This window comes from Prionailurus viverrinus, chromosome E1 (assembly GCF_022837055.1).
Source record: "Prionailurus viverrinus isolate Anna chromosome E1, UM_Priviv_1.0, whole genome shotgun sequence".
Classification (NCBI taxonomy): Eukaryota; Metazoa; Chordata; class Mammalia; order Carnivora; family Felidae; genus Prionailurus; species Prionailurus viverrinus.
The window spans coordinates 45114733-45140066 of record NC_062574.1 but is presented as its reverse complement, the minus strand read 5'-3'; the positions used below and the strand labels follow the sequence as shown (position 1 = coordinate 45140066).

Below are 25334 nucleotides of genomic sequence, written 5' to 3'. Positions count from 1 at the left end.
TGGCCAACTAGGAGTTACAAGTAAGCCCGTGGAAGATTTAAGAACCATTGCACATAGTTTCTCTATCTGCATTAGGAGCTTTTCCTCACATGCGGGGTTGTGTTTCCTGGGGTAGGTCAGCCCTCTGCTCCCATGGTGTATATGAACCATGAAGCCATAAAACAAAGAATTAGTGCCTGAGGTCAAGAAGGTACTTTTCCTGGGTAGGTGCCCCTCCTAGGTGGGAGGGAACAGAAGGAGTATGCCCCCATGTGGCAAGACGAGGTACCGCAGCTTTTAGCATCTAGAAAACTGAATTAAACTTGAATAAAAAGAAATGGTTTTGTAAATGATGGGCTCAGAACTAAGCAAAATTCCCTTAAGGCGTTAAAAACTAGAGTCACAGAGGCTAAGAAATGTAGAAAATGTTTCTGGAGTTTTAAGTGAAACAAGTGGAATATGAAACTGTACATTAAGATGTAGAATCAAGGGACACCTGGGTGGCTCAGTTGGTTAAGTGTCCGCCTTCGGCTCAGGTCATGATCTTACAGTCTGTGAGTTCAAGCCCTGCATCAGGCTCTGTGCGGACAGCTCGGAGCCTGGAGCTTGCATCAGATTCTGTGTCTCCCTCCCTCTCTGCCCCTTCCCCACTTGCGTTCTGTCAAAAAAAAAAAAAAACAAAAACACAAAAACCAAAAACCATTTTAGTACAAAGGCACTGAGGCACAGATATAGCATTTCTCTGAAGTCTTATGGCTAATGATTGACAGAGCCAGAGTCCCATGGTTGACAAAGCCATGATCCCATGGTAGGCAGTGTGATCCCACATCTATTCTCTTTACCATTTGCACTGACCACAAATATGCAAAAAAAAAAAAAAAAAAAAAAAAAAAAAAAGCATGAACTGAACAAGGGGTAGGAACAAATGACAGTCATCGGGAGAGGGACACCGGAGACTTTTTCTTTAATGTAGTTATGTTTAGAGCTTTACAAAAAGGAAGCAGTCTGAGTGTGGAGAGGTTTAGAGACAGTTATAGGCTTTAGTTTTGGGTATATTTGAACTGGAGGGTCATCTGCCAAGACTGTGAGAATGACCTGGCTCTTTCTTAAATTTCCATGTGACTGTCAGGAAGGGCCTCCATGGGCCTTGATCTCTCCACGTGCCAGGGTGGATACTCACCCATGTTGAGTCATTATTTCATGCTCAAATTTGGCATTAATTACATAAAGGAAGTCATGCTAATCCCATAAATGATTAAAGAAACAGAACCAAATTCTTAGGAAGCATTGTCACACTCATGTTGATAATTGAATTTCTTCCCCCAACTCATTCTGATTTCCTGGGAAACCAACAGGAAGGAAAAATAATAAGTAAATAGATTATCCTCTCTCCCTGCTTCGGACTGGCCTTTTGATTTTGTTTGTGCATACGTAGTACGTAGTGAATATACATATCACTGACTACTCTTCATTATATGTTTTGTAAATGGGGTTTAGAAGGAAGGTATTTTTCCAGTGGGTTGAAGTTTTCTGCACTTAGCAGATGAGGATTTGCCTATTTGTGTTAACTCAACCAGATCATTTCCAATGCTATGTTGGGGATATTTTTAAAGCTCTTGTGGCTGGTGATTTATTAATTAGTGTTGCCGCATTCGCTGGGCGCTGAGGTTTCATCCCTGGGCCCTGTTAGATTTGGCCGGTTACATCATCAGAGGGACACCAGACATCCTGTGGGCCCCATCCCGGGCCCATGGGTTATGAAAACAAAGGTTAACGTGGTTTTCATTTTGCACGATGTTCTCGGTCTGAGGTCCCTGAATCCATGAGGATTCAAAAATTATTTCAAATTGTCTTTGTTTTTTATTAATTAATTTTTTATTTTTATTTATTTATTTTGCTGGAGAGGATTATAGCTTTCACTGTACTTTATTTAAAAAAAATTTCTTTTTTAACGTTTATTTATTTTTGAGACAGAGACAGAGCATGAACGGGGGAGGGGCAGAGAGAGAGGGAGACGCAGAATCGGAAGCAGGCTCCAGGCTCTGAGCCATCAGCTCAGAGCCCGATGCGGGGCTCGAACTCACGGACCGTGAGATCGTGACCTGAGCTGAAGTCGGATGCGCAACCGACTGAGCCACCCGGGCGCCCCGCTTTCACTGTACTTTAAAAAGCAGTTGCTGGGGCGCCCAGGTGGCTCAGTCAATTAGGCGGCCAACTTTAGCTCAGGTCATGATCTCACAGTTCCTGGGTTCAAGCCCTGTGTTGGGCTTTGCGCTGACAGCTCAGAATGTAGAGCCTGCTCTGGATTCTGTGTCTTCCTCTCTCTCCCTCTCTCTCTCTCCCTCCCCGGCTTGTGCGCTCGCTCGCTCTCTCTCTCTCTCTCTCTCTCTCTCTCAAAAATAAATAAATAAACATTAAAAATTTTTTTTTTTTCAAAAGCAGTCGCTGATTCAAAATGGTTTAGAGCCACTGATACAGAGACTTCACCTTTCGCTTCACTGTCAAACCCCGAGGGGGACAGGGCCTACCCAGGCATCAGGGTTTGCCGTGACCCCTGGCTCGTGCCTGCCGGACCAGAGACGGCTTTGCTCTGTGATACGATGCTTTGGGATGAGAATCACATGTGTGATTGTGTGAATGTGTCACAGAAGGTCGCCCCACCCTTCAGTGGGAGAGATGAGCCTTGGCCAGGTCTGTCTGTTCCCCTATGGTCCTTCTCAAATCCAGCAACGCCGTGTCCCTCCAGGAAAGGAGAACAACAGGCTCAGCCCCAGCAGTGGGTCCCTTCTTTGTGTGGATTCTTAGATGCTAACGTCTCAGGTAAAAAAAAAAAAATGCTTTTTTGATAATGGGCAGCTTTGAAGTCTTTTCTTTTACCTTCTGAAAGAATCATAACCCTGTGTTCCGCGCTAGGTGTTGATAACTATTTTCTACTTGTAGCTTCTTTATCCTTGGACATAGCAGGTCTAAGGGTTTCAGAAGCGTTGTTTTCAGGTTTGTCTATGAGTGGGACTGACTATAGATACGAGACGTCCACTGAGCCTTCTCCACCTCTGGGGTCACTGGTTGCAAGCTCACCAAACCCCCTCTGCACGCTGAATGTATCCAACATAAACATCTGGGATTTCAAGTCCCTGAATGCCACGGCAGTGAGAGCAGTGAGCAAAGGAGCAGATCAACAGCCCCCCCTCCCCACCCCTCACACCCCAGCCCAGTCAACAACAGCGTCCTGGTTAAGAGGTGGCCTCTGGAGGCAAAGACCTGGCTTGACTTCGGAATCCATCTGGGACAAGTTGGTGAGCTGGGACTGGTTAACTCTACCTCTCTGCTCTTCAAGCTTTTTTTTGTTTTTAATTTTTTTTGTAATGTTTATTTTTAAGAGAGAGAGAGCAGGGGAGGGGCAGAGAGAGAGGGAGACACAGAATCGGAAACAGGCTCCAGGCTCTGAGCCATCAGCCCAGAGCCCGATGTGGGGCTCAAATTCATGGACCGCGAGATCGTGACCTGGCTGAAGTCGGACGCTTAACCGACTGCGCCACCCAGGCGCCCCTGTAATGTTTATTTTTAAGAGAGAGAGAGCAAGGGAGGGGCAGAGAGAGAGGGAGACACAGAATCCGAAGCAGGCGCCAGGCTCTGAGCTGTCCGCACAGAGCCCGACGTGGGGCTCAAACTCATGAACCGCGAGATCATGACCTGAGCCGAAGTCGGACACTTAACCGACTGAGCCACCCAGGTGTGCCCCTCAAGCTTTGCATTTGTTAGAGGGAACCTTCTCTGCTTTGTGGGGCTTTTGTGAAGACTGAGGATAAAGTTCCCTATTAGCCAATGTCACTAATGCCATTTTGCGTTTCTGAATCGACATTGCCCGTCCTTCCTCTTTGCCAAATCCTACTTCGAAAGTGCCCAGACCTTTCCCCCCTCAACAGGTTCTTGTCGCTCTGGCACACCTCTTCACCCCACCCCAGGCTTGGCCACTGCCCCCATGAAGCGGTCGTCCTTTGCTCATGGTGCTGGTGTTCTTGGTATGCGGTGGTCTCAATGGCCCTGCCAGGAGAGGCAAGGAGATTCATTGCTCAGGAGGCGTTCGTACTCTCGGTAGTGATTAATTTGGACTAATTTTCCTCGTTGCAGACCCATTAGAGGCTGTTAGCAAACAGTGGCTTATTTAACATGCACGTGAGCTGTTCACACCATCTCAGGTCCATTCGGGCACAGCAGCTTTCGCACACGGGGACCCCGAGGTGGGGCACGGGGACCCCAAGGTGGGGGCACGTGGCTTTACCTCTTTCTGCTTCTCCGTCGCTCCTATTAGACACTAGCACACGGCTGGGATTTGCTAACGGTGTCCCCATCTCTGTTGCTCTCTGTGCAGATTTGCAGCGGATTCAGAGTCTGATGCCTCCGTGGCCCTGACAGAAATAAGCACCAGCTTCAGAGTTTATTAGAGAGTGTACATTTCTGCCCTCCGATGCAAAGGAATTATTCATATCTTCTCTGTCTCTTCTCTCTTAAATTGTAAAATCCCAAGGGGAAGAGTTCCCCACCCCCCACCGCCATCAGCTCCCACTGGAGAGCGAGGTCAGGTCTGTGTGCTCAAAGGAAACCCGAGGAATCCTTGGTGTTTCCTGACTGGTCCGGGAGGAAGGCGGGTGCCACCTCTGCCACCATATGGAGACCACGCCGTGAATGTGTATTTAGCTTTGCCCCGTGCAAATAGTGTCTGGGTAGAGTGGCTTTCCAACAGAGATTGTTGGAGTCCCCAGAGGCCGGTTATATGAGCTGCGGCTGCTGACTGGGTGGGGGCTGGTAACCCTGCATATTCTGGAGGATCCATAGAAGGCCCCTTCTCCCTAAGGGCATTGAGATTCGGCTGTTGTCAGAGGGAGAGAACCGACTGGGACCTGGGGAAGCCTGAGTCTGCCTGCCCTTTGGAACTTGCTTACTCTTCAGGCTTACTTGCTTGATTTGAGTGAACAAACACAGAAGGATTTTCAAAAGAAGATTCCCCCCTTCCCCACCCCCGTTTTGGAAATACAAAGCAATGTTCACTTAGGCGCGTTCATCCGAAAAGAGGATCAAAGACCCGGTCAAGTTTATGTAGCGAGGTTCTGGTTGCTAAGATCAACCCCCTCCTACCTTTGCTTTATACCAAGAAGTAAGGGGAGGGGTGCCTGGGTGGCTCAGTCAGCTAAGCCTCCGACTTCGGCTCAGGGCATGATCTCACAGTTCGTGAGTTCGAGCCCCGCGTCGGGCTCTATGCTGACAGCCTAGAACCTGGAGCCTGCTTCCAGTTCTGTGTCTCCCTCTCACTCTGCCCCTCCACTGCTCACATTCTCTCTCTCTCCCCCTCTCCCAGAAATAAAAAAATAATAATAAAATAAAATAAAAAATAAAAAGAAGTAAAGGAGAGCCCCATGGTCAGGGCGAAAGGAGTCCTTATAGTTGCCTGTTGTTTCTTAATTTGACTCTGGGAAAAATTTTCTGCAACTTTCCGCTTAGAGATGAGAATTCTTTTGCTCGTGGAAAGTTCATAGGGAAGGGAAGGAGCCCATCACAGAGAGTCCCTCCTACCCTTCAAGTTGATGACCATTAACTCCTGCAACAGACATTCCCTCCCCGACACGGTGGAGAATCAGTCAAGCTTCTGCTGTTTCTTGCAGCCAGGGGAGCCACATCGCTTATTGTCCAGACCAGGACACTTTGAGAGTGAAAGGGGACACCAACAATCCCCCCACCCCCGGGGTGGCGAGCCCAAACTGGGATGTATGGTTGCCCTATCGTGTCCCGTCCAAGACCACTGAGTTGTGACTTACAGGTTCTTGGGTTCACTCGTGATAGCGAGACCCTCCTTTCCATTTGTGCCGCCACGTGCCCGAGATTCGCTCCAGACTCTGCTCCCCCAGGAAGCCGCTCCCACAAATGCGTCCCGTGCTGTGCCCCGCAGTCTAGACACTGCCTCAGACCCAGGCGATTTGCCTCCATTGAGAGTGAGCAAATGACCCTGGAGACCCTGGGTAGTTGGCACAGCCTGGGCCTAGAAAATGACATCCTTCAAATATATCCCCCAAGAGGAATGTTTGAAAGGGAGGTTGGCTCAAGAAGTCGAGTGGCTGGGACCGTAGTCAGCCCGTGGGGCTCAGAATGTCCCGCGACACGCAGGCTGCCATTTGTCTGTCTGTCTGTCAGCTTGCTGGCTGGGTGCATGATTTCCCATGTCTGTGTGTCTGTGTGCAGCCCCTTCCTTCTGTCATCTGCCAAGCTGCTTCCTTGCTCTCTTCCCTCGTGGGTCGTCAGGCTGCCCTCGCACGACCTTTCGGACTGAGAATCCACACACGTCACCAGTCCCTTGGCCCTGGGGAGGGGATCTCTTTGGCTGGGCCTGGCACGCGGAGGGGTTCCCATGAGGCGGTGTGAAGAGGAGAGGAGGGTCACATACCCTGCAATGCTGTAGGGAAAGAGGAAACACAGGACAGCCAGCGCAGTCCACACCTACGCACTTAGCCCTTGCGTGGAGCCTCTCATTTAAGCCTCACGAACCTGTGTGGGTTGGGTCCTCTTAGTGTCCCATTTTGTGACTCAGGAAACCAGGGCACAGAGACGGTAACCAGCTTGTGTAGCGCCACACAGCTGCTATGTGCATGAGTCAGGGGTGAGTCGGGGAGCCTGGCTCCAGGCGCTGAGCTCCTGGCCACTCCTCAATATTGTTTCTTTTAAATAGGCATTGTTAGGGGTGGCCCCAGTTCCATCTTTTTTTTATCCCTTCCAGTACCTGTACTTTGGGCGCCGTCTATCCAGCGAATGTTTGCTAAAATGAATCAAGTGAAGGAAGGAAGGAGGAACAGGAAAAGAAACAGAATCCGCGGTCCCCTGGGAAGTCAGGAAGTGGACCATTTCCCGGGGTTGAAAGCTGCTTCCCGCTGCTGCTTGCCAAGGACCAGCATGCACATTTTCAAAGTGCTCTCTCTCCCTGTCCCTCTCTGTTTGCTCAGACAAGAGTGAGAACGGGGAGGCCTATCAGCGGAAGAAGGCGGTGGCCGCGGGTCTTCCCGAGGGCCCTGCTGTCCCGCCGCCTCCTCGAGGGAACCTGGCGCAGCCCCTTGGTGGCAACTGGAGGAGGATCGCGCTGCTCATCTTGGCCATCACCATACACAACATTCCAGGTGAGGTCTTGCCCCCGAGCGGTCCAGCCACCTGCCCGAAGGTAAAGTCATGCCGTCAGCTCAGCTGCTCGGCTGGAACAGTTGTGACGTGGGTCCTTTTTTGACGGGGGTGGGGGACAGAATGCAAATCTTCCTTGGCTTTATTTGTAACTTGCGTTATTGCTGTGGGGAGCACCTTTTACAAGCCCGGGATGTCTCCGGTTCCGCGTGACGCTCTTTTATTATTTTTTTTAAGTTTATTTATTTTGAGAGACAGTGAGAGAGAGAGGGAGTGAGGGAGGGGCAGAAAGAGAAGGAGAGGGAGAATCCCAAGCAAGCTCTGTGCTGTCAGTGCACAGCCTGGAACAGGGGCTTGAACTCTCGGACCGTGAGGTCACGATTTGCTTGAGCTGAAATCAAGATCGGACGCGTAACCGACTGAACTGGCCAGGCGCCCCTGCTTAACGCCCTTTTAAAATACTGACTTCTGTATAGCTGAGCACTGATAGTTGCCTTATGTGCCTTCTTGCTGTGGGACACCTGTCTGAAATGTCCTTGCGAGGCCTATCCTTTTTAGCATTCGGCAGTAACTCGTGTTGTGTCTTTGGATTTATTTTAATTGAAAAAAATGTGCTGGCATTCTATTTCAAAAATAATATCACGTTTCATTTAGAGTAACTAGAGAATGTAGATAAACATGAAAAAGAATAAAGATATTATAAAAAAAATAAATTGAAGGAAGCTCAGGCAGTCCTTGGGTCGGTCACATCTTGGAATTCACCAGTTAGTGTATCTGGACAAATGACTCGAGCTCTCTGAGCCTTGGTTTTCTCATCTGTGAAATGGGCATTTGCTACCACTGAGATAACTGGGGTATTATTTACAAAATGAATTGATTTATCTTGATATTTAAATAAGATGCTATAATGTGCACACACACACGTACGTTCACAGATTTTGGTACCGTACTTGGGCCACATGAGCAATTGGAAAATGGTCGCGGTCGTTAGCATTAATCATACTCCTGTCCTCCTTCCCAGCTGTGGCTTCCTCAGTCTTGAGTTCTTCAGCATCCAGATCCATCTTCCTTGGGCCAGAACTTGAGTCTGAGGAATAACCTTGCTGAGGGAGTGTCCCAGGGTGATATATTATCTGAGCCCTTGCCCAGTTCATAATGCCAACCCGTTACCCTGTTACACAGCCGTGACTCGACTGGACCAGGCTTGCTAGAGGCACATTCTTCTCCTCGAAGCTTGTGTAGACGTTGTTCTATTGCCCTCTGGCTTCAGTGTTGTGGGAGAAAAGGCCACAGCCAATGTATTCCTCTCTAGGTAACTTGACATAACTTCTGCTTGCACAGAAGTCATTTTTAACTTTTACAACGTTTGTAACTTCTGCTTTGTTATTTTTAAAGAATCAAAATTTCAATGTCCTATATTCCCGTATATACTAAACCTGTCTAGAACACTATGTGTCCAATTACTTTTTTTTTTATTTGAGAGAGAGAGAGAGAGCACACGCGTGCACACTTGCGCACACAAGTGGGGGAGGGGCAGACAGAGAGGGAGACAGAATTCCAAGCAGGTTCCTTGCTGTTAGCGCAGAGCCCCATGGGGGACTTGAACTCACAAACCGTGCGATCGTGGCCTGAGCTGAAATCAAGAGTCGGATACTTAACTGACTGAGCCACCCAGGCGCCCCAATCACTTTTTAAACTTAGGTCTTCCCCTAGATGAGAAGCACTTTCCTTATCATTTCTGTCCTGGTCTTAGGAATTTCTATCATAGGATCATATAGGCTGGTTGCCTTCCAGTTTTTCTTCACAATCTCATTTCCCTCTTGGCTCTTCCCCTTTTGGCCATAGGCATACTCTCTGGTTTTTCTAGAGCTTACTATTCAGTATTCCTTTGGAGGAAGTCTTATGTGGGACCCCAAAGCACCAAGCTGACCCGAGTAGATTTGCCCTGGTGGATGGGTCTGGCCACATTCACCCCCAAAGTTTTAGCTAGCTCATTGGAAGACCAAAGACTTGGCAGAGGGCGGCTTGAAAAACGTCCACAGTCACCCTCAACCTATTAAATTCTGATCAGTAGAAAAGAGAAGGGACTTACCCTGCCTCTTCAGTCGTAATAGTTAATTGTTATCTTGCTGCCACTCAAGGCTCCTTCTCTAACCAGTTGAAAACAAATAAAGATCAGCCCACTGGGTTTACAGCCAAATAAGGTAAACTATACTGGCTTGAGGTACCCCGTGGTGATTTTCTGTCTCCCAGAAGAACACAAAAGCGATCTAAAAATCCAGATTTCGGGGCGCCTGGGTGGCGCAGTCGGTTAAGCATCCGACTTCAGCCGGGTCACGATCTCGCGGTCCGTGAGTTCGAGCCCTGCGTCGGGCTCTGGGCTGATGGCTCAGAGCCTGGAGCCTGTTTCCGATTCTGTGTCTCCCTCTCTCTCTGCCCCTCGCCCGTTCATGCTCTGTCTCTCTCTGTCCCAAAAATAAATAAACGTTGAAAAAAAAATTTAAAAAAAAAATCCAGATTTCATAGGACTGGGCTTTGAGAAGCCGGGCATAAGCTTTCCTCTGGCAGAGCCCTTCCCTTCTCCCACCTGCCACTACCCTCTGTGTTCCCGTGTGCTCAACTGGGACTGTTTCTGGACTCATTTTAACAGAAGATCAGGGAGAGTCAGAGTTCACATATTTACGTGTTCATTGACTTCAGTAAGAGCTTGGATTAAGGCCAGAAGCAAAAATGTGTTAGCAGGAGGAGGTGTGGGTGGACACTGACATTTGACGATTCGTAATCAGCACAGATTCAAAAGTTACTTCTTTCCTGACAACAGACTTCTTCTGGGATTTGGCATTCCCAAGTTCAAGTTCAACCTGTGTCCCTTTTATGGTGAATTGGAAGTACCTTTTGACTGTATGGAGGATTGAGTGGCTCATAGGAACCTCAACTAGTTGGTTCATCAGAAGCATTGCGTTAACAGTTCATGACCTGGGGAGCGGCTGGCTTGCCTAGATCAAGAGATTCAAGGGGAAATTTCTCCTCCTTTCCTGCCTTTTATTAATTGCATTTTATGTATGTATGTATGTATGTATGTATGTGTGTATGTATGTATTTAAGCTTATTTATTTATTTTTGAGAGAGAGAGAGAGAGAGAGAGAGAGAGAGAGAGAGCATGCACAAGCTGGGGAAGGGCAGAGAGAGAGACAGACACACAGACAGAATCGGAAGCAGGCCCCAGGCTCTGTCTGAGTGATCAGCACAGAGCCCTACATGGGGCTCAAACCCACAAATCGTGAGATCGTGACGTGAACCAAAGCCGGATGCTTAGCCGACTGAGCCACCCAGGCACCCCAGAAAGGAGTTGCAATTTTAAATAGAGCAGTCAGAGTGAGTCTCACTGAGACCTTGCATTGAGTCTGACATGCAGCTCTCTGGGGCAGAGTGAATGTTCCAGGCAGAGGGAGCAGCCAGTGCAAGAATGCTGAGGCAGGAGCACGTGAGGACCTATGAGGAGTAGTCAGGAGTCCACTGTGGCCGGAACAGGGTGAGTGGGAGGCACAAAGGAAGGACAGAGAGGTCGGCCCTGCCCCAGTTGGAACTTGTAAGGATTTTCGTTTTCACTCTGTGGGACCTTTGAACAGAGAAGCATATGATCTGAGTTGTGTTGTAAAAGATTGTCTGTCGGTGCTGAGTTCAGACTGGACTCAGGAGGGGGAGGGTGGCTGTGGAGAGACCGGGCAGAGAGGCCACTCACTGCAGGAATGCAGGTAACAGACGAAGGTGGCTCAGACCAGGGTGGTGGTGCCAGAGATGCTGAGCAGGGGTCCCATTCTTGCTTCTGTTGAAGGTGGAGAGGGGGGATTTGCTGGTGCAGTAGACGTGGGGTGAGAGATGAAGGCAGGAGCCAGGAAGGACCCCGAGGTTTCAGGGCTGACCGGCTAAGCGTGGAATCGCCTTCGACTGGGATGGGGATGGCCCAGCGGGGGCAGGCTGCAGAAGGGCATGTCAAGAACTCCGTTTTGGACTGCGAGGTTTGGTTGTCGGCAGACATTCGAGTGGAGATACCCATCAGGCAGTCGGATGTTCGAATTTGGAGATGGGAGCAGAGTCTGGGCCGCAGAGATCAATCTGGGCCGCCTGTGAATCATTGGCACGTAGATGCGGTTGAACCCCCCCCCCCCCCCCCCCCCGGCACCAGATGACATCACCAGGGTCTAAATACAAACAGACGAGTCTCCCAAGGCCCCACTGGGACGCATCCCTGGAGCCTCAGTCTGCTAACTCCGGTCGGAAGAGAAGTTCACTCGCCCGCAGTTACCCGCGGCAGCTTCCTGCCCTTTGATGGGAACCATTTCAAGAGCTTGTCTGTCGCCAGCTTGCCTTTGAAAAGGTCTCTTTTTTACCATTATCCTTTATAGTTTATTAAAAATTTAACTAGAGCTTTCACGTTCCCCGTGACTCTAGGTTTTAAGATAGACTTTTCACAGTGACTAAAAGGATACTTGATTTTTTTGAAGTTTTTTTGTCTTTTCTGGTTCAGTTTTGTATGTCCTGGGGATGATAGGGATGACATTTTGTTAATTTTTTTTTTAATGTGGAAGTAAAAAAAGGAAGCTTGTTAGTGAGTGTCTTGTCCACTAGAGTTTTCTGGTGTGTGAGGTCACACATGTAGGCACATGCACACACCCCAGGCCCTGGGTTTACACATGTGTGCAAGGGAGGACGTGTTCTTTCATTTTACTTTATTTTTTTAAATTTTTTTTAATGTTTATTTTTGAGAGATAGAGAGAGTGTGAGCAGGGGAGGGGCAGAGAGAGAGGGAGACACAGAATCCAAAGCAGGCTCCGGGCTCTGAGCTGTCAGCACAGAGCCTGACATGGGGCTCGAACCCACCAACTGTGAGATCATGACCTGAGCCAAAGTCGGACGCTCAACCGACTGAGCCACCCAGGTGCCCCGGGGCGGACACGTTCTTAAACTTTTGTGGCTCACGGCTGTTCTTAAGAACCTGGGAGGAGCTGGGGACCCCCTCCCATGCAGCACGCAGGCAGCCCCAAGTGTTCATGGACCTCGTGAAGACCGCCCACAGCCCTAGAGCAGGGAAGAATCCCCACTTTCGAGAAAAACACGCACAATCGTGCCAACAGTGGACGTGTTTCCGGAAGAAACCGTAATGGCCGAGGAAGACCATCAGACGTGAGCCCCTCCGGCCCGTGTGGCAGACCTCAAGTCTTTACAGGAAGATGTGCCGCCTCCAAGCTCCATGCCGCCTCTCTGGCTTGGCTAATGTGCGTCGAAGGCGGGATGGGGTGCCCGAGTCCTTTGGAAAATGGTGCCCCGGGGAAATGATGTGTTTTCTGCACAAGCAACTCTGTCGCCTTCTGAGCATTGTCTCTGAAAAGTGATTTTCATGCGGCATCAGGCAGGCTGAAGGGCTCTGAGCCTTCCAGAGGTCCCCGGGCCTTCGGAAAACAAGCACCCTCTGTGCATCTGAGTGGAATTAAAAATCAACTAGCAAATCGAGTTCCTACTAATCTCTTTTCATGAGCAGCTTATGGTCTCGACAGTGTGCTATAGCATCATTTTGTATGCCAGAAAGATAAATTTAGAGCTTAAAGGGATCTTCCAGAGTTATCTTCTTCAAGCACTACTCCATTTGGTGACTCAGGGTGTGTGTGTGTGTGTGTGTGTGTGTGTGTGTGTGTGTGTGTGTGTGTTAAATTATCGCTGCGATTCCTTTCAGCCCTGGCATTGGATGATTCTGTGAAAAATAATACAAAGAGTGCAATATTCATCTAATGTATTTAACGGTGTAAATCATTCCTTTCTTGGTGATGCCTTGCTATGTCCTGTCTCTGCTTCTGTAGTGATGGTTATCACCTTGAATGGCAGTCATTTAAAGGGGTCTCACTCCCCCCACCCCCACCACAGATGGAGTTTCCTGTAAGAAGCCCCATGCTGTCTCCCTTTTAGGACCTCATGTTGCATATTGAAGCTCAGCGTCTATTCCAGCACAAGGAATGACTGGTGCTCTTGGTACCTACGGTCCATCCTGGGATGGAGGGCTGTCATCTGAGAGCCAAGGGTCCCAGTTTCCCTTCTCCCTTGGCCACAGGCGGGCTAAGGGACGGCATTTAGCTTCTGTGGGTCTCTGTGACACAGTGGGCTCTCCTTTGTGGTTAAAATTATTTATAAACCCATAGAAGAGGCGAGATGAGTCACACACTTTTTATTTTCCTCTCATTAAAGTCAAGAGCCAAGTTCACTTTGCTGGTTGTTGCTGTGACATACAGCGAACTAGGGTCACTGCCTGTGTCTCCAGAAACAGCACAACAATTGATTTTAATTATTTGGCTTGTCTTCACTCAACGGTTCCTGTTAGGCTACATTCTGTGGCTTTACATGAAATGCTTGAGTGGGGCTTTTTTTTTTTTAAGGAACAGAATCTCACAAATTTATACACTAAAAATATTAACCGTCGTTGGTTATTCCTGGGATTGTGGCTGATTTTTATTTTCTTCATGTTCTTGTGAGATTTATCAACTTATCTATCACAAATGACTTGTATGATAAAAAAGGTTTTTGGAAGAGGAACCTCTATCGCTTAACTGCCTCAACATCCCTCACCCCCAAAACACACACAAAAGGGTAGAAATAACAGTTATTCCTTTATGGCTGAGATAACCTTGTTTGGGTGGTTTTCATTACAGGCTGGAAACAAAACAAAGGATTTGTATTAGATTGCTTTCTCTTCTGTGTCTAATCTCTATGCCTCCTTCCTATAAAGATTCTTGGGTTATCTGGTCCACCCATATAACCTATGTTTGGTTATCCTGTCCCTAGATAATCCAGGACCGTCCTGTCTGCAAAGTCTCCTTTGTCATGAACACTGGGATTCCCAGGTTCCAGGTCTTGTCCCTGGCATTCACTTTACCCTTGTGTGTGGTCTCCACGTGCTGGAAGGGCAGCTTCAGCGGTCTGGCAACTTAGAGCTTACAGGAAGGAGCCAAGAGCTAGAAAGAACAGCTTCCTGACTCGTTATTTTCCTGGGACAAAGACTGAATAGAAAATCCTGTTATTAGAAAGGGAGCTTTCCAGGGAAAACACTGAAGCAACAGCCTCTCCTTCGCATTGTTCTGTTTCCAGAAACTGGAGGAGTATTCTGCACAGCCAGGGATCCAGGCTCAGTTAATGTGTAAGCTGAAGACCACTCAAGACTGCAACTCATTAGCAGCAACAAAAGCCACCAGTCATACTGGAGGCTGCCACTTGCCGGGGCCTTTTGTAAGTGTCCTCTGTGTATGAGTTAGGTATTTGTACCCCCTGTTTTACATTTTCGAAGCTGTCCAGGGAGGCAGAAGATGAAGCTCACGGTTGCATGTGCAGGCATGGGCAGCCTGCCTCTCGCTATGGGCGGCTATGCTTTCTTCCTCCCGACGGATCATAGAGTTTTTCAGAGCCAGTTACAGAGAAGTTCAGGAAATGCTTCTCCTTTTGAAGCTTGCCACATTAGATGTGAATGTCTGCGGCACCACAATGGTGTGTTGGTGCGATTGTCACTCCAGACGCAGCAGCTCAGATCAGCAGGGAGGTTTCGGCAGGGGAAACGTGGACTATCACTGTGGGCGCTCTGCAGATGCGAGTACAGTGAGCCCCCACGCGGTCCCCATGCACCTGTCGCCATCACCACCACCTCCACCAAGGGAGGACAATCCAGGACCCAAGCAAATCGTTAGCCCTTTGATGTATCAAGGAGGGAGGTGTGGGGAGAGGGGACCAGCCCAGGATGTAGAATCAGAAAGGCCAGGGCGTGAACCCTGGAGCCACCAAATGCTTTGCCAGCTGGGTGACCTCAGCTAAGACGCTGGGAGTTTCAGGATCCTGGCTGAAAAATGGAAATAATAATCCATCTTGCGGTTCGGTGTTAAGTGAGGTGACAGTGCTGGCCACCAGCAGGGCCACTCGTTATGTCATCTGCTGTGACATGTATATCACGGGGCCTAGAACACCTCGTCCTCTCCCCTCCCCCCTCCCCCCTCTTACTTTGCCTTCACGCCGCTCTGATCCCGAAAGACGGTTTCGTTCTGGCCTTGGGCGTCTCCAGTGGAACATCTCCAACCACTTTAATTCCTATCTCCAGCAGGTGACATTCGAAGATGCTTCCCATTTACCCCAGGAGTTGGGAAACACTGTAATATTCTCCTCTAATTATCTGTGTCTCAGTGGGAAGCCTGACATTATAATTAACTTGGGCTCCTGTCTGGGATGACATTTTGCGCAGCATATTGTGTTCCTGGGTGAGCACCGTAGCAGAAGCTGGTAGCGTGCTCCCCGGTGACACTGTTGGGTTTGAGCAGGAGAACTGGCACAGATCCCCCAAGGGTGAAATCGTAACTGGGATTCCTGCAGCGCCCCCCCCCCCCACCTCCCCAGTGCAACAGGGCAACTTTAAAATTCACTACCAAACTCCTGCCATGGGTTACAGACCCCTGCCTGTGCCCTACCGACTGGCCGAAACACGTGAGCTATGTTCTGGAGCTGCATGAGGATTGGGGCGCCTGGGTGGCTCAGTCAGCTGAGGGTCCGACTCTTGGCTTCTGCTCTGGTCATGGTCTCGCAGTTTCGGGGGTTCGAGCCCCGCATCGGGATTCTCTGTCTCCCTTTCTGTCTCTGCCCCTCCCCAACTTGGGCTGTCTCTGTCTCTCTCAAAATAAATAAAATTAAAAAAAAAAATTAAAGCTGCATGAGGACTAGGGTTAAAATCAAGACTCATTTCCACATCTGCTAGATTATGTCATCCTCCCATCTATTATGTAAATTAAAGGGAAAAATTAAGGCAAGAGAATCTGAACATGTTTTTGTATGAAGACTCAATGTTTCTGGTAAATTCCAATTGGCTTTCTACTCAGGCCAGGCAGTTATCAGCCGCCTCACGGTTTTCCTAAGTCCTCCCAGACCTGCACTGTCCGGGACAGCAGCTAGTAGCTATAGGGACAGACAAGCGTAGGTTCTGGAGTTAGAAAGCCCGAGATCCCAGAGCCACCAAATGCTGTCCTATTTATTTGTCAGATTTAAACAAAATGCGGAATTTAAATCCTCAGTCACACCTAGCCATATGCCAAGTGCTGACTAGCCATACGCAGCCAGTGGCTACCACATTGGACAGCACAGGTACCGAACAATTCTGTCATCACAGGAAGTTCTATTGGATGGCACTGGCCTGGACCCTTGGCAAAACAATGTGAACTCCACAGGTTATCTAGAGCCTACCTCAGCTTGCCTTGGGCCGAGTTCTATTTAGGGGAGACATTCTGTTTCCCGAGACAGGTGTTCTTGGTTGTGGGGTCGGGCGTCAAACGTATTTTACGAATTAAATGCCTTACGTTTCAAAATTTGAAAATAAGTGGATTTTGTTAAAATAAGCTAAGGGGAGGACAGGGTCACCCCTGTGGTGCCATCATTCTTGTTCCCTTTGGTTCTGATCTGGCTTCCGATTTCTCAGATGGGGTGGGGGGCAGCTTTTGCAGAGAAATCACAGCAGGCTCGTCACCACGTCTAATGTCAAGGAGATGGAAAGAGCCACTCCAAGGATGATCTTGTCATTCTCTGCTCCGGGTGGCACACACCTGCCCCCCGAGCAAGCCAGCATACTGGTCTGTGCCAGCTTAGCCCTCTCACAGAACAGATTCTCTTGCCTCAGCTCGGGTTTCGAAGGAAGGACATTAACTGTCACGTGAAAATCACCACAGCATTTACTGTCACTTTTTTTTTTTTTGCTGGGAACATTGCCTAGTTCATCCCCCAATGCTCCCAAATAAGGTATTTAGTTTAGAATGCACCGCCTGAGAAAGCTTTGCCTCGCTTGTGGAAACGGTATTCATAATTTATCGTGTATGCCTTTTCTTTTTTCCCTCGGCTGCTAAGAACACAGAGCCCCATTGCCATCAAGATAAGAAGGAAGTGCATTCTGATGGTCTCATTATTGGAATTCTTCTCTTCTTGTACAACCTACTACTGTATTGTCCTTTAATCCATTTCAAAAGGAGGGAGGTTACTCATTAATTGGCACATGCGATTTTATTCCTTTGTCTCCAGTTTCCTTTGTTTCCTGGGCACAGATTCGATTTCTAATCCAGATACCTGAAAAATACTTTTATCTGGTTTGTGATGGAGACTGGGGGCCAGGTGAGAGGTGGTGCAGTCATCTGTTTATAATGTTCAACCAAACAATCGACTGATACGTCCTGTGTGTGGAGGCTGCTAGATCCCCCATGTCCAACAGGAATACAATGCAATCTGCGTCTCCATTGTTAGCTTCCTAGTAGCCATTTTTTAAAAAAAATGTAAAAAGCCAGTGAAACTAATTTTTAATTTTTTTTTTTAGCGTTTACTTATTTTTGAGAGTGAGAGACAGAGCCCGAGCGGGGGAGGGGCAGAGAGAGAGAGGGAGACACAGAATCTCTAGAAGGTTCCAGGCTCTGAGCTGTCAGCACAGAGCCCGACGTGGGGCTTGAACTCACAAGCCATGAGATCGTGACCTGAGCCGAAGTCGAACGCTCAACCAACTGAGCCACCCAGCCGCCCCGAGACTAATTTTTAATACATATTCTATTTAACCCAAATAGTCAAAATCTTATTATTTCAACAGACTCAATGTAAAAAATTGAGACATTGTACATTCTTTTTTTTCCGCACTAAGTCTTTGAAATGCAGCGTGTATTTTACACTCTGGGCACAACTCAGTTCGGAGGCTAAATTTTTAATGGTTCAAGTGAAATGTAGTCCCCTCAAAACAAAGCTGTGTAGAGTGGAGAAAAAAAAATATTATATATATTTCTTCAGTTTTCAGATGTAAACTTAATTAAAACAAAAACAAATCATTCATTGTCTCAGTCCCACCAGCCAAATCCCAAGTGCTTTGTGGCCACACGTAGCTAGTAGCCGCCGTGTCTGATGGCGTGGATGTAGATGCTCTGAGAGCTACAAAACAGGATAAAAAACAGCCCTTGCCTCAAAAGAGCTTCCCGTCTGGCAGACAAGATGAAGTTTATACACACGCATATTATGATGCAGTGCAGAACGAATCCATTGTCACCGGAAGTCAAAGCAGTAAGTGCAAGCCTTCGGAGCAAGGGTGTCGTTTCTCTTGGCTCTGTGCAGTTTAAACAATAATATTTACTGCTCGCAGACTTGACATTGAAACCCAGGCCTTGTAGGACTGACTGGGTGCCAGTGATCCCACCCACAGCAGAGAGGATGGAGGAGGCCAGCGGGAATGCCCTGGGCAGCGGCACATGGGAAAGGTCAGGGCCACTGGCTCAATGCCAGGCTGTTCTCTTTCTTCCTGCTAGTTAATGAGATTAGTGTCTCGAGCCTCGGCACTGACCTACCTTCGCATGCACCGGGCAGATCATCTTTTGTGTCAGAACTACAATATTGCTGCTGTGCTCAGCCCGGGCAGCTCCGCACTGGGCCAAGGCTGCCATGAGAAATACCTGCAGACCCTTTCCTCCACCTGGAGAAGCCATCCCGAGGACAGGTTGTTCCTGCAGACTGGCCCGCTGCTTCCGTCCCAGAACTCAAAGACATTATCATGTCCAGAGTCCCACGTGACCCATGTTGGCTTTGCGATGATCTTTGCCCAGCGCTTGACTTGTCTTTGCTTTGCTGTAAAAAGAATTGTAGCTTCTCTCAAACTTTGATTTATAAAAATACCCGAAGCCTTGGCGGGCAGATTAATCCTCCAAGGAACATCTCCTCTGCTGATGTGTCCCCGTCCCCTGTTGGGGTGGCCTCAACTCTTGAGAAGCTATAGCAGATAACAGGACTAATCAGGTGATAATATTTGAGGTACTCACTTTATAATAGTCCCAGCTCCTTCATATTCATATATGCTAATTTTAGCACACATTAATTATGTGTTTAATAAGTCCCCTGTTTATTCTATTTTGTCTCCATTCCCTTGATAGCTGTTATGGTGTGGGGTTGAAAATAATTAAAATGTTACTTGTGTTCTGCAAATAACAATTAACCAAGGATGAATTCTGAAATCAAAATCCCATTGTCTTCCCCTCTCTCTGATTAAATACAGTGAGTGAAACGGCAGCCCAGTGTAGGTCTGTTCCCCGTGCAGTTGGTGTGTTTCCCTTTTCAGGGTGGTAAGTGCCAGAGATGGGTCCTGGCCTGACTCAAACAGCCTCCGTTGCCTTGGGCTCCTATCTTCTTGTGGACCTGGAGACACACATTCGGGGGTGGTGAGCTCCCACGGGACTGTGGGAGACGAGGAGGGAGGCTGTTCTCCACAGAACACACAGTGGGGTGGAAGCTGGCCAGTTCTGTCTGTGGGAAGCCCCCAGGGGGGCTGTGATGGACCCGAGCTTCCTCCGACACCTGGGTCCAAGCCACGTCTAGCCACCCGTCCTTCGGCAGTTCAGCACCTTGGAGAAGAGACAGCCCCCCGACCTGTGATTTTTGCATGTTACCTGCCCAAAGGGTGGCACCGCGACCTCATGCAGGGTCTCGTCCTAGTCAGTCACCCTCTGGCTGCTCTTGCAGTGGCTGGTAGCTATTGGGAATAGACATCGGGCCCCATTTCCTGCTGCCTTGGATCTCGTGCCACATCTTGCCCTGCTCAACGTCCTACAAAATACCAGCACATAGTCACTCTTCCTGCCCCTGAACTCTTCCTTCCCCGACTGCTTCTCTTTCCTAACCCTGGGAGTGGCCCCAAGCTGTCAATCTTTGCAGCCCATGCCCATGACTTAAGCCCCACTGTCAGCTTTGTAGAGCACAGATCCCTCAGCTTGAGCCAAGCAGCTATTATAAACGGGGCTCGATTGAGTGCTTGAAAAGAAATCCATCGCCCCTTTTGGTCAGCAATTCTACTCAAGAGAAAATGCACAAGAAGGGGAATCTCAAATAGATCTGTCTTGCTAATGGGCTACCAAAAAAACTAATTAGAAAATAATCCAGGGGTGCTTGGGTGGCTCAGTTGGTTAAGCATCTGACTGTTGATTTCAGCACAGGTCATAATCTCACAGTTCATCAGTTCAAGCCCTGCATTGGGCTCTGCACTCGCAGCTCAGAGCCTGCTTGGGATTCAGTCTCTCTCTCCCTCTCTCTCTCTCTCTCAAAAATAAATAAGCTTAAAAAAAAAGAATAAAAAATAAAATAACCCAAAGCTTATGGGATTTGGAATTTGGAAATTGCCTTGGAATGATAGCAATTCAGACTAGCCAAATTCTCCATTTCCACACGTAAGTAAGAGCTAGGAATCAGAATCTATAGTTTTTATCTTACTGTGTAAATAACCGTGTGGTTTGTATGTATTACAACTTCAGCAAGTTGTGATTTCCAGACCCGCGAAGGAAGGTGAGTCAGTGTGGCCCCACCTCCCTGCCTCCCAGGTGACAGGAGGATAAACTTTGACCAGGGACATGAGCCTGCCTGAGGAGTAAAGGGACCAGAGAGACAGTGGTTTCCCTGACTACCGGATACAGTAGTTAAAAGCAATGTTTGTCCACACCTTCCCTTCCACATCCCCATTTCCTTCGAGCCTCAGAGCGACAAATTCATCATCTCTTGCTCTGATTAAAGTTCAGAGCTGTCATTTCCAGATAGTTTGTTCATTTGCTCTTCAGTATATTCTCAGAAATGCTTCCCGGTGCAGAGATGTTAGAGAAGAAGCAGGGACGTGCTGGTGGGGAAAAAAAAAAAAATCTCTGACTCCCATTTTCAGGTGCAAATTCTTAAATGTCAATACAGCAACATAGCCGTCTTCTCCCGTCTGCTTTTAGTCAAATGCTTTTCTCCAGCAGAGCCATTTGTTTGCACAATTAGCAAGTCCCAGAGGCATCTTAGCCTCCCTTTCTGTGCCCTGTTCTCAAGGGGCAGTCTCCCCTTCACACTAGGGCCACGTGGGGCTTTTCTGTCAGGAGTGGGGTACATGATGAACTGAGCCACTGACCCCTCCAGAGGTCAGGGGAAAACGCCCAGGGGAGGAGAGCAGAGAGGTAGAATTTTAGGCCCCAAGGATGGGGGGAGATGCCGGGTTGTGTATGGGGTTTGGTGGGGGTATTTGGGGCCGTGCACCTTTCCAAGCTCCTTGGGCTGTGCCCTGGCAGGGACACACTCTGCCCTGATTTGCCCCGTCCTCCCGGGGCTCAGGATAAGCTCTAGGTTTTGCCTCCCGGTGCTTCTGAAGAGTGCCCTGTTGCTTAGAGACAGGGCACGACGCCTGGAGTGAAGATAAGGTTGTCAAGGAAACCAAGCCACAAATTCCCTTGTTTTTCTTCCAGTTGCTGGACAGAAGAGTAAAGGATTTTCGCTCTCACAACTGGGAAGGTATCTTCTTTTCTGTGTGTGTTTTAGACAAACACCAATTTGTTGTCCAAGATACAGCCGAGTTGGTACCTGAGTTGACAAACGGGGTTGAGTTTTGCTTTTTTTTTTTTTTTCTTTTTAACAGCAGTGAGTGCTTTCTGACAGAGACAGAATTAAGCAGCCACTGTAACGTGTATCTTGTTTTCAGGTGTGTGGACCCCAGGACCCAACCCCCTCTGTCACACCACTGAGCTTTTTTTGAATTCTGAGTTTTAAATTACTTATTGCCCCAGCTTTTCTCTTTTGGTGGGATCGTGAGTGTCTTTTTGGAAACTCGCAGCAGCAGCGGCCGCCCTTCCCATCCTCCGTCTCTGAGTCATTTCCATGGTTCACATGGTAGGAATCAAGGAACGCAGACATCTTCCTCTTAACTCTGGTGTTCATAATTCAGGAAAAAAAAAGCCTTTTGGGGTCATCCTCAAGGGATTCTTTGTTGAAGCCGCAGAAGTTCACATCTGCTCTGTGCTCTTGTGTCAGTGGACTGCAGAGTCGGGGGTCCACATAGTGGCACCCCCAAATGCTCCCTCCACTCTGGGGAGTTTGAGGTACAGGTAAAGGGTTCTTCATTTATCGGTGGTGGCAATTTTAGCTCCTGCTGGCAGCTTGAAGAATCACCTGTGAGCGTGTGTCCCCTAGCTTTCTACAGACTTAAACCTGTTCCTACTTGTTAAGGAGAAATGCATCCTGGGCCCATCTCCTTTTCTCCCCATCTTCTGCCTGTGTATTTCTCTTGAGCAGTGTTACCAGTTGTCTGAGTCCCTCTGATGTGTTTCTCCGTGCCATCCCCTGACCTTATAAGGAACTTCTGCACTGCTCAGTGACATTCCTTAACACACACTTGGTTCTGCCCCTTTCCTGAGTTCTTGGGAACTTTTCAGCGCTCCATGGAGACATTGGAGGGTCACTCAACCAAGTGAGGGGGGGGGTCAAAACACAGTTACCGAGGGGATGATCTGCTCCATTAGTGACCTAGAGAAAGGGCACCAGGAGCAGAGAGGAGGCACCAGTTAACTCTGGGTCAGGGATGCGAGTAGTCTGGGGAGCTGGGGAGGAAGGGTACACTAGGGCAGTTAGACAGTAAAAGATGCATAGGATTTTGATAAATGGAAAGGGGAGAAAGAGAAGGGGCCTGGGTCTCTCTGGACCCCCAGACATGGATTGTTCTTGGCTAAAATATCCCTCCAGTGGTAACACACTATTTTGTCTTGACTTCCAGTGTAGTGCTGAAGCTGTCTTTTCAGGGTTTTGCCCGTGATCCCCTCCTCCCATCCAATGCCCTGGTGCTCCCTTATTCACAGTTGGCCTTAGCCAATATGCTGCTCGGGTCTGTCCAGAGGCTGCCACAATCCCACCCTTCTCTGCTTCCTCCCCTTCCCTCTGTCCCCCTCCACCATTTCTGGCCCATCTTTTCACCTGGCCAACTTCTACTCAACCTTCAATGCCCAGCTCAAGCATCATCTCCTTGGGGAACATTACTTGATCCCATCTGCCCAGCATGCCTCGGTGGCCCCTCCTGGTGACCCCAACACTCAGGACTCCCCCCACAGCCTGCATTTCCCATGCTGCTCCACACTGGCTTTAGATTTCTAGACTCTCAAAATCCAGACAGACACCTGCAGGTAGTGGCTCACCTTCCTCATTTTTGGGGTTGGTTCTGTTCCCACCTGAAATGGGGAAGGGCCTTGTACAGTCAGTCCCTGGTGAGCAGGGAGGTGGGATAGGGAAGGAAGGCATGCAGAGCTGGGGGGGACCCAGGGCTGCTGAGCAAATGACCACAAACTCGGTACCTTAATGAACAGAAAAGTATTGCCTCACAGTTCTAGAGGCTAGAAGTCCAAAGTCAAGGTGTCAGCAGGGTTGGCTCCTTGTGAGGCTGGGAGGGAAGGATCCGTCCACACCTCTCTCCTCTGCTTACAGATGGCCATCTTGTCCCTGTGGCTCTTGACATCTTCCCTCTGTGCATGTCTATTCCATAAGGACACCAGTCATGTTGGATAAGGGGCCCGACCTACTCCAGGCTGACCTCCTCTTAAGTAATTACATCTGCAACAGTGTATTTCTAAACAAGGTCATGTTCTGATGTGTTAGGTGTTAGGTGACGTGTTAGGTGTTCTGACGTGAGGTCCTAGGTGTTAGGACCTCAACATACGAACTGGGGCGGGGGGGAGGTGGGAACCGTGACATTATTCCACCCATAGAACCCTCCTTCCAGGAAGACCAGACAAACACGTTCAACCTGCCTCTTCAAAACTTGGACTATGAACATAAGCCACATATCACCTAAATATCATCTAATTAGTCACTCAGACCAGCCTATTGATGGCACGACAATCTGTAGCTGACCTGAAGGGCAGGTAGCCTGCAGGATGATTAAATCATTAAACCAAAAGATCTCCAAGGCTGGAATTCTGATGCACTGTCACAAGGTGAAGACGGACAGAAACAGGGACCTAAGTACAGTCCCAAAATTAGATTCCTCACCCCCAAACAGGTGAGAAAAGTGTCTTCAGGAGGAAGGAAGTGAATTTGGATTTTAATTCCATAAGAAGCTTAATTGGGGACATCTGGGTGGCTCAGTCGGTTGAACGTCTGGCTCTTGATTTCAGCTCAGGTCATGATTTCTCAGTTCATGGGATTGAGCCCTGTGTCGTGCTCTGTGCTGACAGCGCAGAGCCTGCTTGGGGTTCTGTCTCTGCCTCTCTCTCTCTCTCTCTCTCAAGATAAATAAATAAACATTAAAAAAAGAGAAGCTTAATCGTTCATTCAATCACGTATTGATTGAAGTGTTTGCTGCTCACCTCCTTTCTGCAAGGTGCGAGGTACCACTGGAGTTGATAAGTGAACCTGGTGAAGCCGTTCCTTCCAGGGCTCGTGCTGTGTCTACTGTCACCTGGACAAAGGGAGGTACAAGACAGGGTACCCTCCTCTGAGAATCCAATGATAGAAGAGAGCCCCACAGCCTTGGTCTTGCAGACAAGGACCCTCCAGCATGCTGGGCTAGAAACTGAGACCAGAGTAGCATCCAAGATCACCGGGCCTTTTAGGCCAAAGCAGTGAAAATGGAGGGGGTGTTGGCTGCTTTATGTCTTGGGAGGACCACCATGGGGAGCAGAGCCTGGGTTTGTCCCATGTTCCCTCCCAAGCCGGAAGTAGAACGAATGAGTGAAAGGTATAGGAGAATAGATGTTAGCACAGCATAAGGAATAACTTTTTCACAGTTGGAACTATCTAAAAGTGAACTATTCTGGTTTATCTCGAGAGGTAGTGATGTTGTCATAGCCAACCTGCTCTTTCTGGAGAAAGAGACCCCAGGATCTGTCATAGTCAGCCATTCCTCTATCTGATGTAATATGACTGCCTCTAAAGAACCCTTGAAGTCAGAAAACACTCTCAATCAAGCTAATTGCTTTCTTTCTCAGACCACAGGGTTTGGAAGGAACTAGTTATTTATTTATTAGTGGATTCGAAGTAAATTTTCCTTTTGGAAAAAGAACTCTGTTCTTCATATTCCTCCACGTAAGCTCGGGCTGGGCTGTGGTGTATGAAATCTAATCTCCTACCAGGAAATGATTATTTATTTGAACGCTTCCTCCAAATCCATTACGCACTCTGGAGCGTGAGTTTGGGGACGATAGATTTCATAGCTGTGCTGTTGACACTTTGGGTTCATTCTATTCCACACGAGCCCTTCTTCCACGCGTGGCCGGCAGTGAGTGAGGGGATTAAGAAGTCCCCGCTGTGATTGACAGATGCCTCTGCAGATATGGATCGCCTTTTCCACTAGCCTGGGAGTGTGTTCTTTGCCCCTGCTGCTTTCCTTAATACGC

General features: G+C 48.5%; 1 protein-coding gene across 4 annotated transcripts in view; it reads left to right on the top strand.

Annotated features, from left to right (window-relative positions):
- The window catches only part of SLC39A11 (solute carrier family 39 member 11), a 342858-nt gene that overhangs the window by 190166 nt on the left and 127358 nt on the right, over positions 1-25334 (top strand). For 3 of the 4 annotated variants that reach the window (XM_047832145.1, XM_047832143.1, XM_047832142.1), the window contains one exon: positions 6969-7139. The exons of the other annotated variant lie outside the window; for it this stretch is intronic. In XM_047832145.1, coding sequence (XP_047688101.1) covers positions 6969-7139 — 171 coding nt within the window. The remainder of the gene's footprint in view (positions 1-6968; positions 7140-25334) is intronic. 4 annotated transcript variants of the gene reach the window in all.